Below are 17,970 nucleotides of genomic sequence, written 5' to 3'. Positions count from 1 at the left end.
CAAAGGATCATACACCATGAGCAAGTAGAGTTTATCCCAGGAATGCAAGGATTCTTCAATACACGCAAATCAATCAATGTGATACATATTATTAACAAATTGAAGAAGAAAAACCATATGATCATCTCAATAGATGCAGAAAAAGCTTTTGACAAAATTCAACACCCATTTATTATAAAAACCCTCCAGAAAGTAGGCACAGAGGGAACTTACCTCAACATAATAAAGGCCATATATGACAAACCCACAGCCAACATCGTCCTCAATGGTGAAAAACTGAAACCATTTCCACTAAGATCAGGAAAAAGACAAGGTTGCCCACTCTCAGCGCTATTATTCAACATTGCTTTGGAAGTTTTAGCCACAGCAATCAGAGAAGAAAAAGAAATAAAAGGAATCCAAATTGGAGAAGGAGAAGTAAAATTGTCACAGTTTGCAAATGACATGATAATATACATAGACAATCCTAAAGATGCTACCAGAAACTACTAGAGCTAATCAATGAATTTGGTAAAGTAGTGGGATACAAAATTAACGCACAGAAATCTCTTGCATTCCTATACACTAATGATGAAAAATCTGAAAGTGAAATTAAGGAAACACTCCCATATACCATTGCAAGAAAAAGAATAAAATACCTAGGAATAAACCTACCCAAGGAGATAAAAGAACTGTATGCAGAAAAGTATAAGACACTGATGAAAGAAATTAAAGATGATAGACACAGATGGAGAGATATACCATGTTCTTGGATTGGAAGAATCAGCATTGTGAAAATGACACTACTAGCCAAAGCAATCTACAGATTCATTGCAATCCCTATCAAACTATCAATGGCATTTTTCACATAACTACAACAAAAAATTTCACAATTTGTAGGGAAACACACAAGACCCCGAATAGCCAAAGCAATCTTGAGAAAGAAAAACAGGGCTGGAGGAACCAGGCTCTCTGACTTCAGACTATACTACAAAGCTACAGTAATCAAGACAGTATGGTACTGGCACAAAAACAGAAACAGAGATCGATGGAACAAGATAGAAAGCCCAAAGATAAACCCACACACCTATGGTCAACTAATCTATGACAAAGGAGGCAAAGATATACAATGGAGAAAAGACAGTCTCTTCAATAAGTGGTGCTGGGAAAACTGGACAGCTCCATGTGAAAGAATGAAATTAGAACACTCCCTAACACCATACACAAAAATAAACTCAAAATGGATTAAAGACCTAAATGTAAGGCCAGACACTATAAAACTCTTAGAGGAAAACAGAGGCAGAACACTCTAAGACATAAGTCACAGCAAGATCCTTTCCGACCCACCTCCTAGAGAAATGGAAATAAAAATGAAAATAAACATATGGGACCTAATGAAACTCAAAAGCTTTTGCACAACAAAGGAAACCATAAAGAGGACAAAAAGACAACCCTCAGAATGGGAGAAAATATTTGCAAATGAAGAAACTGAGAAAGGATTAATCTCCAAAATTTACAAGCCGCTCATGTAGCTCAATATCAAAAAAACAAACAACCCAATCAAAAAATGGGCGGAAGACCTAGATAGACATTTCTCCAAAGAAGATATACAGAAATCTAACAAACACATGAAAGAATGCTCAACATCATTAATCAGTAGAGAAATGCAAATCAAAACTACAATGAGGTATCACCTCACACCAGTCAGAATGGCCATTATCAAAAAATCTACATACAATAAATGCTGGAGAGGGTGTGGAGAAAAGGGAACCCTCTTGCACTGTTGGTGGGAATGTAAGTTGATACAGCCACTATGGAGAACAGTATGGAGGTTCCTTAAAAAACTACAAATAGAATGACCATATGACCCAGCAATCCCACTACTGGGCATATACCCTGAGAAAACCATAATTCAAAAAGAGTCATGTACCACAATGTTCACTGCAGCTCTATTTATAATAGCCAGGACATGGAAGCAACCTAAGTGTCCATCGACAGATGACTGGATAAAGAAGATGTGGCTCATATATACAATGGAATATTACTCAGCCATAAAAAGAAACGAAATTGAGTTATTTGTAGTGAGGTGGATGGACCTAGAGTCTGTCAGAAGTCTGAAAGCGAAAAACAAATACTGTATGCTAACACATATATATGGAATCAAAAAAAAAAAAAAAAGGTCATGAAGAACCTAGGGGCAGGACGGGAATAAAGACGTAGACCTACAAGAGAATGGACTTGAGGACACAGGGAGGGGGAAGGGTAAGCTGGTACAAAGTGAGAGGGTGGCATGTACATATATACACTACCAAATGTAAAATCCATACCTGGTGGGAAGCAGCCGCATAGCACAGGGAGATCAGCTCAGTGTTTTGTGACCACCTAGGGGTGGGATAGGGAGGGTGGGAGGGAGACGCAAGAGGGAGGGGATATGGGGATATATGTATATGTATAGCTGATTCACTTTGTTATAAAGCAGAAACTAACCCACCATTGTAAAGCAATTATACTCCAATAAAGATGTTTAAAAAAACCAAAAACAAACACAAAAAAACGGCATTAGGGTAAAAACTTGGAAATCTGAATAAAGTATGGAGTTATGTTAGAAAAAAATAAATAAATGAAAATAAAGAAATAAAAAGTGTGTTTTTTTTTAAAGAATTGTAGCTTCTGGAAACAATAGGTGATGTTATATGCTACAGCAATTTCAAATCCTAACTGAAATAAACTGATACTGTAAAAGAATATAACATATTCTATGATGTTAAAATAGAAGAAAAGGTAATGATAATATTCACATCTGAAGATCACACATCAACTATTAGTGTGTTAATACAGTTGAATAATTCAGTCTAAAATGGATCTGAGCTTCAAAGCACACCTGTTGAAGTCATTCTCTAGCTCAACTAACTTCATCTACTCTCTACTGCCTACTACTACTTAAAACATTTCAGCCTAGTATTCAAAGCCTTTCACAATATGTACCCAACCTGTCTCCATCAAACATATAGCTAATCATCAATTTCTTCCAGTTCTTTTGATATATATGTGGCATACATCTTATTTTTTTTATTTCTATGCAAAGAAATAGGACTTCCTATGAATTAAGGAATTCATTTATTAATTCATACTGTGAGCATTTATTCAGCATCAAATTCTATTCTGTGCTCAGTACTTTCCCTGGGTTTTATCATCTCCACCTCAGAATACTGTAACACTGTCTGTATCAGTTAGGATTGTGTTTGACCTCATGTAACAGAAAGCCAAATATTAGTGGCTTAACAACTTACGTTTATTTTCCTAAAGTCCAGGGCTGGTTGCAGTGGCTTCATGATATCACTGACATCTCAGGATCACTTTATCTACCCACTTTGCTACTCTTAGTGAATGGCTTTTGTCCTCATGTTTGTCATCACATGGTACCAAGTGGCTAGTCACTTCCACTGTTGTTATTCCGAGAAGGAGGAAAAAGAACATAGAGACTTTCCTAGAAATCTGTAGAACATTTCTCTTTATATCTCATTGACTAGAACTGTGTCAAGGGAGTCAGATGATGTCAAAGACTTTCTCTTTCTTTCAGCTTTGCTTATTTCTGTGAGTTCAACTCCTCTCTTTTGACACAGATTTCCTTCATGAGATAGTAGTGAAAGAGAAGAGTGAGACAATGGTCAAAGAAAGCTCCAATATGACTACATCTGAACTTAATGATTCCTAGCAGAGAGGGCTTATTCTTCCCAATGTTTTCATATGAAACACTGCACTTGCCTGAGTAGTGTGCCCATATCTGGACCAATAACTGGGCAAAGGGGATTGATACAATAATTAGTCAGGAGACTTCCCTGGTGGCACAGGGGTTTAGAATCCACCTGCCAACGCAGGAGACATGGGTTCGAGCCTTTGTCCGGGAACATCCCACATGCCGTGGAGCAAGTAAGGCCGCGCACCACAACTACTGAGCCTGTGCTCTAGAGCCTGCAAGCCATAGCTCCTGAGCCTGCATGCCACAACTACTGAAGCCCACATGCCTAGAACCCGTGCTCCACAACAAGAGAAGCCACTGCAATGAGAAGCCCACACACTGCAAGGGAGAGTAGCCCCCGCTCACCATAACTAGAGAAAGCCTGCGCACAGCAAAGACCCAACACAGCCAAAAATAAAAATTAATTAATTAATTAATTTAAAAAAATAGTCAGACCTGTGTTTTATGTCTACCCTGTAATGGGACTCTTTATCAAAACTGCATAAAATAAGAGCATGTTGTTTAGCCAAAGGAAGGGGAGTCCTATTAGCAGATGAAAAGAGTAAGAAACACTGGACAAAGACAATATTTGTCCCTATATCAGCACTGAACAATTTGCAAGATAACATTATTTCTGCCATGTTATATGGCATAGAACTTCAGGATATGTTCAAAGTATTGAAGAGAGCCAAAGCTGCTTTCTAAGGAATATCCTATCTTTGACTACCAGGTGACCCTGAAGCCTCTGTTGCTGAGGCTGGCAATTGTACCCCAATATTCATTATCCCCTTTTTTCATGGTAAAATAATTTTTAGCAAGGCATATGGCCTTGTATTAGAAAGACTACATTTCCAGCCTCCCTTAGAGCTAGGTGTAACCACATGAATAACTTCTGGCAAATAGAAAGTGCTGAATGCAACTAGTTATGTGCATGGATGTGTGTGTATATGCGTATGTATGTATGTATATATGTATGTATGTATATACATATATATAGTCATGTATTACGAGTTATATAGATATCAATATATACATTGATCTAGATCTAATTATTTGTTTATTAGTGTCAATCTTCATATCACTGAATATATGAGCACTAGAATATGAAATCAGAAACTTCACCTCCTTTGTTTAATGCTGTCACCCTAGTATCCATAGTAGGGTTTTTTTTTGTTTTTTTTTTTTTGCGGTACGCGGGCCTCTCACTGTTGTGGCCTCTCCCGTTGCGGAGCACAGGCTCCGGACGCGCAGGCCCAGCAGCCATGGCTCACGGGCCCAGCCACTCAGCGGCATGTGGGATCCTCCCGGAACGGAGCACAAACATGCGTCCCCTCCATCAGCAGGCGGACTCTCAACCACCGCGCCACCAGGGAAGCCCCATAGTAGTTTTTGACACATAGAAAGGGTTCAATATTTACTGAGTAAAGAAGCAGGTCACTGTTCTCTGCCTATTCAACCCCAACTTCTCCATGAAGCTAGATCTCTGACCACCTAGCCTAAAGTCTTCTCTTCTATTCTGAATACTTGTTATAGCACTAATTTTCCATAGAGCTTATTTGACACTTTTTGTTTACTGCTCTGAGTTCTTGGTTGTAAATCCATTTGTCTATGTTGTATTTTTCAACCATATTATAAAATCCTAGAGTGCAGGGACCACAATATATTTTTCATACCTCTATCAGTCTGTAGCCAGTATATCTGGTATAGAGTAAGCCCTCAATGAATACTGCTGAAAAAGACTAGGACAGACAGTTTAATAGTGCCTTAGGAAAACTTACTGTATTCACTGGATTTCTGGTCAAGAAATCTATTGGGTTGGCCAAAAAGCTCATTCGGGCTTTCTCCTAAGATGTTACAGAAAAATCCAAACGAACTTTTTGGCCAACCCAACATATGGGATAAATATTAGTATGGCTGGAAAATTAAAATTTGTCTTGTTTTCTTGATGTTTAGCATCTACCTTGAAGTAACTATGGCATGTTTCTCTCTAAGTGTAAGCTTATCAGGAGAAAATTATACTATTTTTAACATTTACAAGGCCTAACTAAAACTGAGACAGGTGTGATAGCTCAATGTACCTAAGAAGTCCTTCCCTTGGAGAGAACAGGTAGTAAAATACTTAATATCTTTTCCAGGTCTAGATTTTAAGAAATTCAAGGTATTTCCTCAGAGGCCCTCTTGTCCACTTAAGGCTCTGCTTGAATCCACATTTTATTGGAGCCTGGGTTTATTGCCTGGTTACAAGTAGTCGATCCAGGTGCCTCTGAAGGGAAACAAATACTCAGCATAGTAACATTGATGGCAAGTCACCACATGCATGTTATCCAATATTCCTATCTCCTTTTCTAAAGGAGAAAGGTTACAGAGGTTACAGAAATAGGTAACCTCTGAAATGGCCTCTCCCACTCATGTCCACCTCAAGATAGAAAGCACTGAGATAGACCAGAACGTCAACATCCTCTCCCGAACCAGTCTTATTTCCTGCTTTCAAACCCTACCTCCACTCACATGTGTTCTCAAGGTATATTAGCCTCTATTTTGCTCATCTTGCCTAAAGTTCTACTCCAGAAAACATCTGCTTCTACACCACCACTCAAAGTCCCTTCCCCTCTCCTTTACTCTTTTTTAAAAAATATTTATTTAGTTAGTTAGGCTGCGCCAGGTCTTAGTTGTGGCGTGCGGGATCTTCTCTGCGGCATGTGGCCTCTTTAGTTGCGGCATGCATGTGGGATCTAGTTCCCTGACCAGGGATTGAACCCAGGCCCCCTGCATTGGGAGCATGGAGTTGTAGCCACTGGACCACCAGGGAAGTCCCCCCTCTTCTTTACTCTTAAGTTCCTAGTTCCAACGACTCCTAGCAATCCTTAGGTTGGTCAAGTATGCCTTGTAAGAATTTTTCACCATTGACAAAAAACCAAGAATTTCCATTCCTAAAATGAAGCACAACTCCAAAGCAGATACTTTCCAAGCTAAAATAATAATACTACCAAAAACAACCTTCGCCACCGCTCCTAGGGCATATACTTAATCATAGCTCAAAAAAGTCCAACTTATATATTATATCCTATTTTATAGCAAATTGTAAAAACACCGATGTAAACTATATTAGGCATGTATAATAAGTTCTATTACAATATTTTTCTATACTATTATACTGTTTCTATATAGGAACTCAAAATACCTAATATTTTAGAATAGTGGGATAAAGATATTGGCGGTTTTACTAATTTATATTCATAGGAAAAACATTACTTACTTGATACCCTATAATTTCCCAACACTCTACCATTAACCTCAAAAATCACAACCTACTCTCATCTGGCTCAGTTGTGTCAAGTGTGTAGCAGGTCTAGAGAACTACTGGTCCAGAAAGGAAAAGGCAAAATGAAGACTTCACGAAAAATGGTTCCAAGGGTAAAAACAGAGTTGACATTATTTTATAAGTTTCAAAGTGTGAAAAATTAAATTGCCAGGCATTATGTAGAGTTACTGGTGAGGGTTTGGGGCAGGTTGGAGAGAATGAGGGAAGAGGTAGAGATTTAAAAAAAAAACAAAAAAAATGAGCAAATAAAAAGAATGTGGCAATGATTAACTTTAAGAAAAACAGAAGACTATAAAGAGAGGAAATATAATCACATCATATTACTTCACTAAGCAATGAACAATATTTACATAGTCTTTATAATGAAAACAATTCATACTGACTTTAAAAACATGATATAAGAATACTGGGAAAATGTAAGAGTGGAAGAGAAGTGTAAAAGGGACAGAATCTTCACCTACAGTAAACAGCAAGTGAATAGGTAATACTAAAATGAGTAAATCAAGAGATGGTAGTCTATTCATTTTATTCAGAAAGATGGGATAAATACTAGAAGACAAGGCTTACAGAGTTAAAAATGGCTAAGCAGGATGAAGTGGGGATGTCAGTGTACTGACACTATTCTGATATATTTAGTTTAGCAACATTTGGTTGTTAAAATTCATGCACTACTTCGATAAAAGTAACATTGCATTATTAAAAAAATTAAGCGTTTCAAGTAAACAGGCTAGTTTTAGTATCTTATCTATACTGTTTATAATTTTATAGAGTTCAGATAGGTTACTCAGCTTTCATCTCAGTTTAAATCACTCTGATACAAATTATAATCATTCTATACAAATTATCTTTTTTTATGGTGTATTTTTGTTTTGGGGGTGACTGCAACTGGAATAAAATGTTAAAAAAGTAGAAATTTTTGTTTTATTTTTTAACAACTCCTTATAATGTCCTGCATGCCAATAGCTTTAGGAATACTTAAAATGATGTTTAGTTTCTTTTTGATATCATATAAAAATGGTCTGCATTATTAGCCCATAAACAGACTTGCACAAATTAAAATACTTTAACTCTTCATATAGTCATATTCTCTTTAAAAAGTTTCCTGACATTTAGTGGTACATGTAACTGAACTATCTCCCTTGTTAATTCTTCTTGCATGAATGTTATGATTATATTACTAACAACCACTTTTATATAATTGGGCCTTTATGGGACCTAGAGCACTTTATAAGAAGGTAAAGAATCTTCTAAAGAGTAAACCAATTTTGCCCTGCTAAACATTGGGAAAGAAGCCAAGGATGAGTAGTAGAGCTCTATTTTTGGAGAAAAATTAGAATTGTACATTTAGATTTGACTATGAAGTTATCTAGGAGGTTAACTCCCACCTCATGTAAATGGCAGGGAACTAGAATGTAAGAAACCCAAATAACATTCCTGTTGTACTAGTACTATAGAGACAGATGTTATCATAAAGACATGAACTATAGAATAAAATATAGAAGGACATGTACTTTGTAATACAGAATTAATTTTGGCTTTTTGAATACTAAATGTTTTTTCTCATGTACTTTCTCAGCCTATCATAATATGTATAGAGACAAAAAAAAGGTTAATTTAAAATGAAGAATTGAATATTCTGGGAACCAGCGATCATGGAAGTCCTAACACTTGAAGGAAACACTGAAAACCAAAGTGTACAAATACAGGCTGCTTGATCACTAAGCAATGAGTACATTTTTAGAGCAAAAATATTGGAAAAGTTTGAATCAACATGGGAGGCAATTTGCTTAAACCATCAGCTGGTCATTTTATTGCCAGAAGTGCTTCTCTTTTAGCTATATACTTGAAAGTTTTATTATGTGTTAGCTGTCTATATAATTAAAATTAATATTAAATATTGGTTCCAGTAATAATCCTTAGATTGTTTCACTGTTTTCACTTCAATTCCCAAATATCTGTCCATCTTTCTTCCCCTTTGTTAACAGTGTAGATATGCTTCCTCTACTAACAAAATCTCCTTTTCATGTTCTTGAATAATTTTTAGAATTAATGTTTCAAAAGAAACCTTGTGAAAAACTGTTTGAAAATATTAACGCCATCAAAAGTAAGCAGGAAAAAAGAAATAATCAGAGCAGAAATCAATGAAATTGAAAACAGAAAATCCAATAAAGCAAATAAAACTGAAAGTTGATTCCTTAAAAAGATCAATAATATTAATAAGCCTCTAGCCAGGCTAACAAAAAAAAATAAAAACAAAAAACAAGCAAACAAACAAAAAGCCAAAAGAGAGGAATCAAATTACTAACATCAGAAATGAAAGAGGGGACATAACTACAGATTCTATGGAAATTAAAAGAATAATAAAGGAATACTATGACCAAGCTCACAAATTTGATAACCATTTCAGGAAAATGAACCAATTCCTTGAAAGACAGAATCTAACAAAACTCACATAAGAAGAAATAAGAGGACTTGAATAGGCCTACATATATTAAAGAAATTGAATCATTAATTAATAACCTTCCAAAACAGAAAGCATCAGGCCTAGATGGGTTACTGGTGAATTCTATCAAATATTTAAGGAAGAAATTATACCAATTCTTACAATATCTTTATGTTCTTAGATTATCAGATATGAGTTGTGCTACTCATTTATGAATAGAAAAACATTCTTCTAGTTCACAGAAAGTCTTTTTTTTTTAATATTGAAATTTCACAGACATACCCCACTGAGGCTGGGGATAGGACCAAATTGTCTTCAGAGAGTCTGTACTTTTTTTTCAGTTGTGGTAGAACACATAAAATAAAATTTGCCATCTTAATCATTCTTCAGTGTATTGTCTCTACTGTATTTCAGTATATTGTCTGTACTTTTAGTATCATCTCCAAGAAGGAATAAGGACCACAGACACATTTTTAAAACAACAAAAACAATCCGAGCTCATTTATGGAACTGTGAGGAATGACTTGACATTCAGGTGAGAGTTGTTAGAAATCTAACTCTGAGTGTGCCTTATTTACTCAAATCAGACCCTACTAAAAGGCATTAGAAGCAGGTAGGTAAATAGCAATCAACTTGCTAAGTTCTATAAATTCCTAAAACACATCAGAAATCTGTGAGTTATACCAGTTAGAATGGCCATCATCAAAAAATCTACAAACAATAAATGCTGGAGAGGGTGTGGAGAAAAGGGAACCCTCTTGCACTGTTGATGGGAATGTAAATGATACAGCCACTATGGAGAACAGTATGGAAGTTCCTTAAAAAACTAAAAATAGAACTACCATACGACCCAGCAATCCCACTACTGGGCGTACACCCTGAGAAAACCATAATTCAAAAAGCGTCATGTACCACAATGTTCACTGCAGCTCTATTTACAATAGCCAGGACATGGAAGCAACCTAAGTGTCCATCAACAGATGAATGGATAAAGAAGATGTGGCACATATATACAATGGAATATTACTCAGGCATAAAAAGAAACGAAATTGAGTTATTTGTAGTGAGGTGGATGGACCTAGAGTCTGTCATACAGAGTAAAGTAAGTCAGAAAGAGAAAAACAAATACCATATGCTAACACATATATATGGAATCTAAAAAAAAAAAGGAAAAAAAAAAGGTTCTGAAGAACCTAGGGGTAGCACAGGAATAAAGACGCAGATGTAGAAAGTGGACTTGAGGACATGGGGAGGGGGAAGGGTAAGCTGGACAAAGTGAGAGAGAGTGGCATGGACATATGTACACTACCAAACGTAAAATAGATAGCCAGTGGGAAGCAGCCACATAGCACAGGGAGATCAGCTCGGTGCTTTGTGACCACCTGGGCGGGGGAGGGAGACGTGAGAGGGAGGAGATATGGGGATATATGTATATGTACAGCTGATTCACTTTGCTATAAAGCAGAAACTAAAACACCATTGTAAAGCAATTATACTCCAATAAAGATGTAAAAAAAAAAAAAGAAATAAAAAAGAAATCCGTGAGTTAGATTTCACTGACATGATAGATTCATAAAATTGGCAAAAATAATATAGGAATTTGTTTCCAAACCAACTTGCTTCAAGGACTTCATTGAAAATGCCATGGGGAAATATTTTTGCTCTGCTTATTTTCATATCATATATTTATATTCTTACGGATTGTCTAAAATACATTGGGGAAAAAGTCAATATTTTGAAGAGTATACAGCTTTATAGTCCTTTTAGAAAAGATACTGAGCAAACAAATCATGGGTGGTAAAAGATGATATAGTTAGAGAATTTTTCTTTATGAAAGTTAAAAGCTTTATCATTTTTAAATAATTGAAAAAATAAAGGTGATTCAGACTAATGTAACAATTACAGTACAGCAACCACGGCAGAATGAAAAAAGCACTGATTTGAAAGACTTAAATTAAAACCTCAGATCCACCATTTTTTAGTTATGTGTGTATGATCTCAGACAGGTCGCTTATTACCTCTGAGTCACAATATCATAATCTGTAAAATGGTGATAATGTTCACATGTACCTCACGGTGTGGTTGTAATAACATGCTTGAAGATATATGAGTTAACTTACATAAAAGTACCTGGCACGCTTGCTTAGCATCAAGTGGCTCTCAGTGAACACCTCCTCCTTCCCTTCCTCCTTAATAGCACGTAGAGCCTTCTGCATAACTCATGACAAAAATATAAGCAATGCCTTTTTCAAAAATAAACAGTTTCTTCACTGGAGATTTTATAAAAGATTTATTCTAAGTACAGATATGATTATAGAAGTAAGGAAACAAAAAGCAAAGAAAAAATATTTTGAGAAGCATCTAACAAGCAGCTTTCTTTGTTTCATGCTGACATGCTTTGTGGTTACAATGTAGGCTTCCAATGAACACTGGATCAAAATTAAAATTCTAGGCAGGCATTCAAGTTTTTTGATTGTGTCCATTCTTCACTGAGCATGGGAAACGAATGCTTTAGAAGTTATTTATTGAAGATATTCCCACAGTACTCTCACAAAGTTCACTTCCAAAAGAGGCCCTGTCCCTGTAATGTATCTGAGTAAGTGAAAGCTACACCAGGTTTTGTGCACTGCACTTTAAAAATTGCAGCAGGGCAATAAAATCATGTTTTTAACAGAGGCTTTTCTGGGGCTGGGCCACAGCAATTTTGTGAAGGTGCATGATAAATTACAGGGAACGAGACCAAACAAATTTCAAAAATAAAGAACACCAATCCAAAATGATTTATGCCCATATTATGAATAAAATTAAATATAGAATAACTAGCAGAAAGCATTTAATTTTTGTTTTCCTATTATCAATGTAAAGTTGGCACAAATGCAGTAAGCCTAATCAAAATCAGGTAATAGTTACCTCTGTGGCTTTGCTTGATGGTTCCACTCCAGTCATATTTGCTACTATTAACTGATGTAAGAGTTGAACTTGAGCCACACTTAGGAAGAAGTCCAGGTTTGTGGTTATATTCACTTCCAAGGAGTGGCCACACACTAAAATCTCCTGAAGGAAAAAAAGGTTGAATAGAGATAAAGAAACATGAGAGCCATTAGATGATCATTTATCATTCTTACTTATTAGACCTTTACGATGTTGGTGAATTCTCCTGGGACTTGAGTTCACATGTTAATGAGAATAGCAGAAATGGTGAGCACGGTCACTCAACAGTTTAATGGATTAATTTAATAAACATTTATGAGGGCCTGCTGTGCACCAGGCCATGTGCTAGTTACAGGGAAACACACTAACAATAAGAATTTTTCACCATTTCATATACATTTGGCTTTTCATACGTCAAACTACTATCATTGTTTCAATATGTAGGCAATGATGCAATTCTTTAGCATAATCTTGTTCACCCACTCAGACGGACCAATATTTAGTGAGCATCTCCCAAGTAGCATGCAGCATACTAGAGTGCTCGGAATAAAACAGAGAGTGAGGGCTTCCCTGGTGGCACAGTGGTTGAGAGTCCGCCTGCCAATGCAGGGGACACGGGTTCGTGCCCCGGTCCGGGATGATCCCACATGCCGCAGCGGCTGGGCCCTTGAGCCATGGCCACTGAGCCTGCGCGTCTGCAGCCTGTGCTCCGCAACGGGAGAGGCCACAACAGTGAGAGGCCCGCGTACCGCAAAAAAAAAAAAAACAAAAAAACAACAGAGAGTGAGGCTGGCCTTGAACGGCAATCTGCTCTTGAGAAGGTTACAATCTAGGTGGGCAGACAGATGTAAATAGGCAACTATAGGCAGCAATTACAGTCACAAGTGGTATGGTCTGAGTATTCTCCAAAGGATACACTCCAAATGATTTATAACAAAATGGAGTGCTGAAGTCAAAGGTAGCTAGACTAATTAATTTCACTTCTTTAAACTGCTAAAATCTTGGCAGCATTAGGTAGCTGTCCACTACTTAACTGGTGTTGTGCTGCATAACTGAGTCATTTGAACATTCATTGCTGGAAAACCATTCAGGGAAGGAAAACAGAAATGAAAAACAATCCAGAAGTTTCACTTAATAAGCAGAAGCCCTGCCTCTTGTCATGAAGTGCATGTGGACAATGTTCAAATGCTTGGAAATGTCCAACAAACCTTCTCCTTAATAGTGTCATCCAAGAGAATGGATTTAAGGAGACTTATGATGGGTCCAAATACAAACTACACAGCTTAGAGCAGCTTTTAATAAAGCCATAAAGAACAGCATGTCGGAAATGATCCCCTTTTTCTGGTTAAATAAACTTTCCCCCCAAAAAGTTTCCAAAATTTACTCATTATAGTTAGAATTCTTATTTTATTCCTCAAGTAATGATGAAGGGAATATATTTGTGTATTTTCAACCAATTGTGTTACTTAGTAACTGAAAGATATAAGTAGACTTAATTTTTATACACCTTTTGTGGATATAAGGATATCCTGCCTAACCTAACTTTCCCTATAGGGCAATTATAAACATCAAATAAGATAACACATACAAAATATTTTTTTTGTTTTTTATATAAATTTATTTATTTATTTATATTTTTGGCTGTATTGGGTCTTCGTTGCTGCGTGTGGGCTTTCTCTAGTTGCGGTAAGCGGGGGCTGCTCTTCATTGTGGTGGCTTCTCTTGTTGTGGAGCACGGGCTCTAGATGCACGGGCTGCAGTAGTTGTGGCGCGCAGGCTCAGTAGATGTGGCACACAGGCTTAGTTGCTCCGCAGCATGTGGGATCTTCCCGGACCAGGGATCCAACTCGTGTCCCCTGCATTTTTTTTTTTTTTCTAGTTAAACAATGATTTTATTGCTTGAGTACAACAGACAAATTTATGCAACCAGGGCAGAGGCTGTGGATGACTCGTATTTCCAGTTGTAGGGGAGGACTCGTTTGGTCTTGTAATATCGAGCCAACTGGTGAATACGGCTCTCAATCAGAATCAGACAGAATTTGGTATCTTTATCCTTTCTGTTTCTCTCGAGATGCTTTCAAACAGCAACAGCTTTCTTAATTAAATGATAGAGATCCTCAGGAAGATCAGCAGCAAGTCCTTTGGACTTAAGAATTATCAAGATTTTATTGCCTGTCACAAAACATACTTGTGCAACACCATGTGAGTCTCTCAGGATTACACCTTAACCACTGCGCCACCAGGGAAGCCCCAAAATATTGCTTTTTAAAAACTCAAAGAATGATGTAAACTTTTATCACCTTAGATTAATAATATATTTAATCTGTGCCTAATTTTTCTGAACTTTTTATAACAACTGCCTATAACTCTGTGAATGATCAAAAAGTTTATAAAGTTTTTAGCATAACAAACTTTTATGAAGAATATTTTTAAAGTTATGATGGATCACATTATTATTACATTTCTATTCTAGTCATGGAGGCAGTATACCATAGTGATTAGACTTCAAACGTGGATCCGTTAGTAACTGGCGAGTAAGATTGGTCAAGTTACTTAATTTCTTTTGATCTCAGTTTCCTCATCTATAAAATATGTATACTAATAATATCTACCTCATATGGATTCTGTGAAGAGTAAATAAGTTAATTCATGTAGAACTCTCTTTCTAAGGTAATCCATGTGAGAACCCTAAGTGATCTGTCAATATTATTGTTGCTTTCATTAGAAAGAGGCCGTAGAGGTCAGGAGTGTATGGCCAGGAGCCAGACCAGTTAGCTTCACACCATGTTCTGCTTCTTACTATTTGTGAATATTTAGACAAGTTAACTCTTTATGCTTCAGTTTCCTCATCTACAAAACGAGGACAGTAGGAGAAGTTAATAGGATTATTATAAGGATTAAATGAGTTATTACATGAAAAGCAATACCTAAATAGTACTAAAAGTGCTTAATAATTATTAGCTACAATAATAACTTATTAATAATAAGCTAATTTGATATCCTATGCACGGAAACTATGAAAACTCCTAACACACAAGAAAAGCTGCTCCATCATTTAGACTAAAATAAAAGCTAAATTAATTTCTAACCTCAGTGTGCATATTTTCTGGAGAAATTACTTTGGTGAAAATGATGGCAGGTGCTCCAGTTATTCGGACAGAGAAATCTGTTAAAATGGGAGTCAAAATTGCTCTTCTTTCTTGATGCCTCCGTATGCTAAAAGATAAAGTAAAAATTATTAGCTTTTTCATTTTTAAGGATAATTTTCATTAAATTTGTACAAGTCTCTGTACTACAAACATGTATGACAAAATTACATTATTATTTTGAGTGTGTCTATCTGTACATTTTATAATCATAATTTTGTAACTTCAATTCTTCAGATTCATATAAAAAATCACTGAGAAATTCAGACATAATTAATCAATTTCATATTAGTAGCATCCTAGGACATTTCAATAAATTACTTTTTCTATCTTAATTCCTTTTGTTTTTACAGTTTAGGATCTCTCTTGCTACCAAAAATAATCTTACTATTTTGTGATAATTTTTAATTTCCTAGTTTTAATATTTCTGACATTCTGCTTCACAACTGCCATCTTTCCAATCTCAGTAGGTTCACACGCATATCCTCTTAATCTTTGACTTTTTTTTTTAACTCTAAGAACTATCTGAGTTCATAGATTATGACTGCCTTTACAGTTTGTGAAATGGCTTTTGTGACTTTGATACTGAATTCTTCTTCACAGCAACCCTGGATGTGAAGTAAGGAACATTACTGGCCCCACATTATCTATGAGGAAATGAAGTTCAGAGACTGGGCTAAGGCCACCCAGTTGGAACAAAAGTTCCACAACTGGGCCCGCAGGGCACGTTGATAACACAGCAGCATTTGACCTCTATTTTAATTCTTCTTTATACATTCTCACCTTTTGATCAGTTATTTAGCACACTATTCCTACTCTACATTCAAAATTGCTAATTGCTAATAATTTCAAAGGAAGTATTGCGTTCATCGTAGAAAATAAAATTGGAAAATATTATTGAGAAACCAAAGCTTGTGCTAGTGCAGATCTTCAAGTCTACTACCCATATTCTTAGTTTTCATTTCATGAAATAATACAGTTCTATGTTTTATTAGCAAGCCGTACCTCAGAAGTTCCTTGGAACCATTAATTTAATATTCCTTATAAATATGTCCCTATTATTCTCTTTCATTATAAAATGAACAAGTTGAGATCAGAGAATTGGCATAAGTCATCTCACGAAAAAGCCTAGATAAAACTCAAGTCTGTCTACATCCTTTTCTACCAGAGTAGTCTAGAGAGTACTAGTATCTTTTGTTGAAACTGTGCAATGGGCAGAGCTTTCTATGATGTCTGCCAAAAAAGCAAATTGGATCATCTGGTTCTGTGACACATAAGTATTGGATTTCAAGAAAGTCAATTTTAAAGAATTAAGAGATCTAGTGAATAGAGGGTAACAGGAAGAAGTATTAAAATCTGAATACAGAGGAAGGGCTGAGATCCTGAGAGACACCACAATTATAGCCTAATAGCTCAAATTCCATAAAATGACCAATGTGAGAAACATGTAACATCTGATGTGCTCTCATAGGGGAGTGCTAAAATATACGATGTATTAAAAATACCTTAAAATGGAAAACATGGCAGGGAACCAACTAAGAGCAAACCTTAGCTGAAGCACTGATGGGGAAAAAAAAGTACTTGTTTGTATCATAATTTTTTCCCACTATGTGAATTAAATCAGTAAGTAAAACAACATATGGAAGACCTATGATGTTAGAAAACATTTTTTAAAGTTTTTTAAGTCAACAGTCTTATAAAACTAGAACTTTACTGGTATAGAGCGCTAAAATTTCTTTTGTATTATCTCTGGTAAGTATGTGAGTTAAGGATACATATTTTTTATATCATAAAAACTTTTTTATAGATTCAAGTATTTTCAAGGATGAATTCAAAAGAAAGTAAAAATAAACACTGAAGAAATAACTACAACAAGAATTAAATTCTGCTAATATTTTACTAGATAATAATCTAGTAAACTAACAAAAGAGGGAAGTAAAACTCAAAGTATTAACTGACATAGTTAATGACTTCAGGGTCCTACCCACTCTCAGTAAACCAAGGGAATAGATTTTTAATGGCCATATTGAGACAACAGGCTAATCCTTACATCCCTGACAGGCAAGGATTTTGAAACGAGCTGCCAACTTAGATCTGGGGCCATTAAAAGGTCAGAAAAACAACTTCCAATCAGAAATAGAAAAAAACAAGGAAGTTTGCCTGATTTGGCACGAGGGATTATTGAAAAAACAGAGATCTCCCTGCTTTTTCAACTTAAAAATTAAAATAAAAATAATGAGAAAATTAAAAATAATGGGAATACCCCATGTGTGTTTGGAAGCTGTAACTTATATTACTTGTGTTGGTCCAGGAATACCCATATTGAGTTATTCATATAAAAGTGGCATCAGACCTTTGATAACCCCAGGGCATCAGTCAGAAATAGATGTAAAACCTCTTTGGAAAAATA

At 36.0% G+C, this 17,970-nt stretch overlaps 1 protein-coding gene across 8 annotated transcripts in view; it reads right to left on the bottom strand.

Moving 5' to 3' along the window:
- The window catches only part of VPS13B (vacuolar protein sorting 13 homolog B), an 808,377-nt gene that overhangs the window by 289,513 nt on the left and 500,894 nt on the right, over positions 1-17,970 (bottom strand). For all 8 annotated transcript variants that reach the window (XM_082859134.1, XM_082859132.1, XM_082859133.1 and 5 more), the window contains 2 exons: positions 15,504-15,630; positions 12,394-12,537 (listed from right to left, as the gene is read on the bottom strand). In XM_082859134.1, coding sequence (XP_082715260.1) covers positions 12,394-12,537; positions 15,504-15,630 — 271 coding nt within the window. The remainder of the gene's footprint in view (positions 1-12,393; positions 12,538-15,503; positions 15,631-17,970) is intronic.

The sequence above is a fragment of the Leucopleurus acutus genome, assembly GCF_964270905.1.
Source record: "Leucopleurus acutus genome assembly, chromosome: 17".
Classification (NCBI taxonomy): Eukaryota; Metazoa; Chordata; class Mammalia; order Artiodactyla; family Delphinidae; genus Leucopleurus; species Leucopleurus acutus.
Note: the sequence above shows the minus strand (reverse complement) of the source record. Positions and strands in the feature narration are given on the sequence as shown.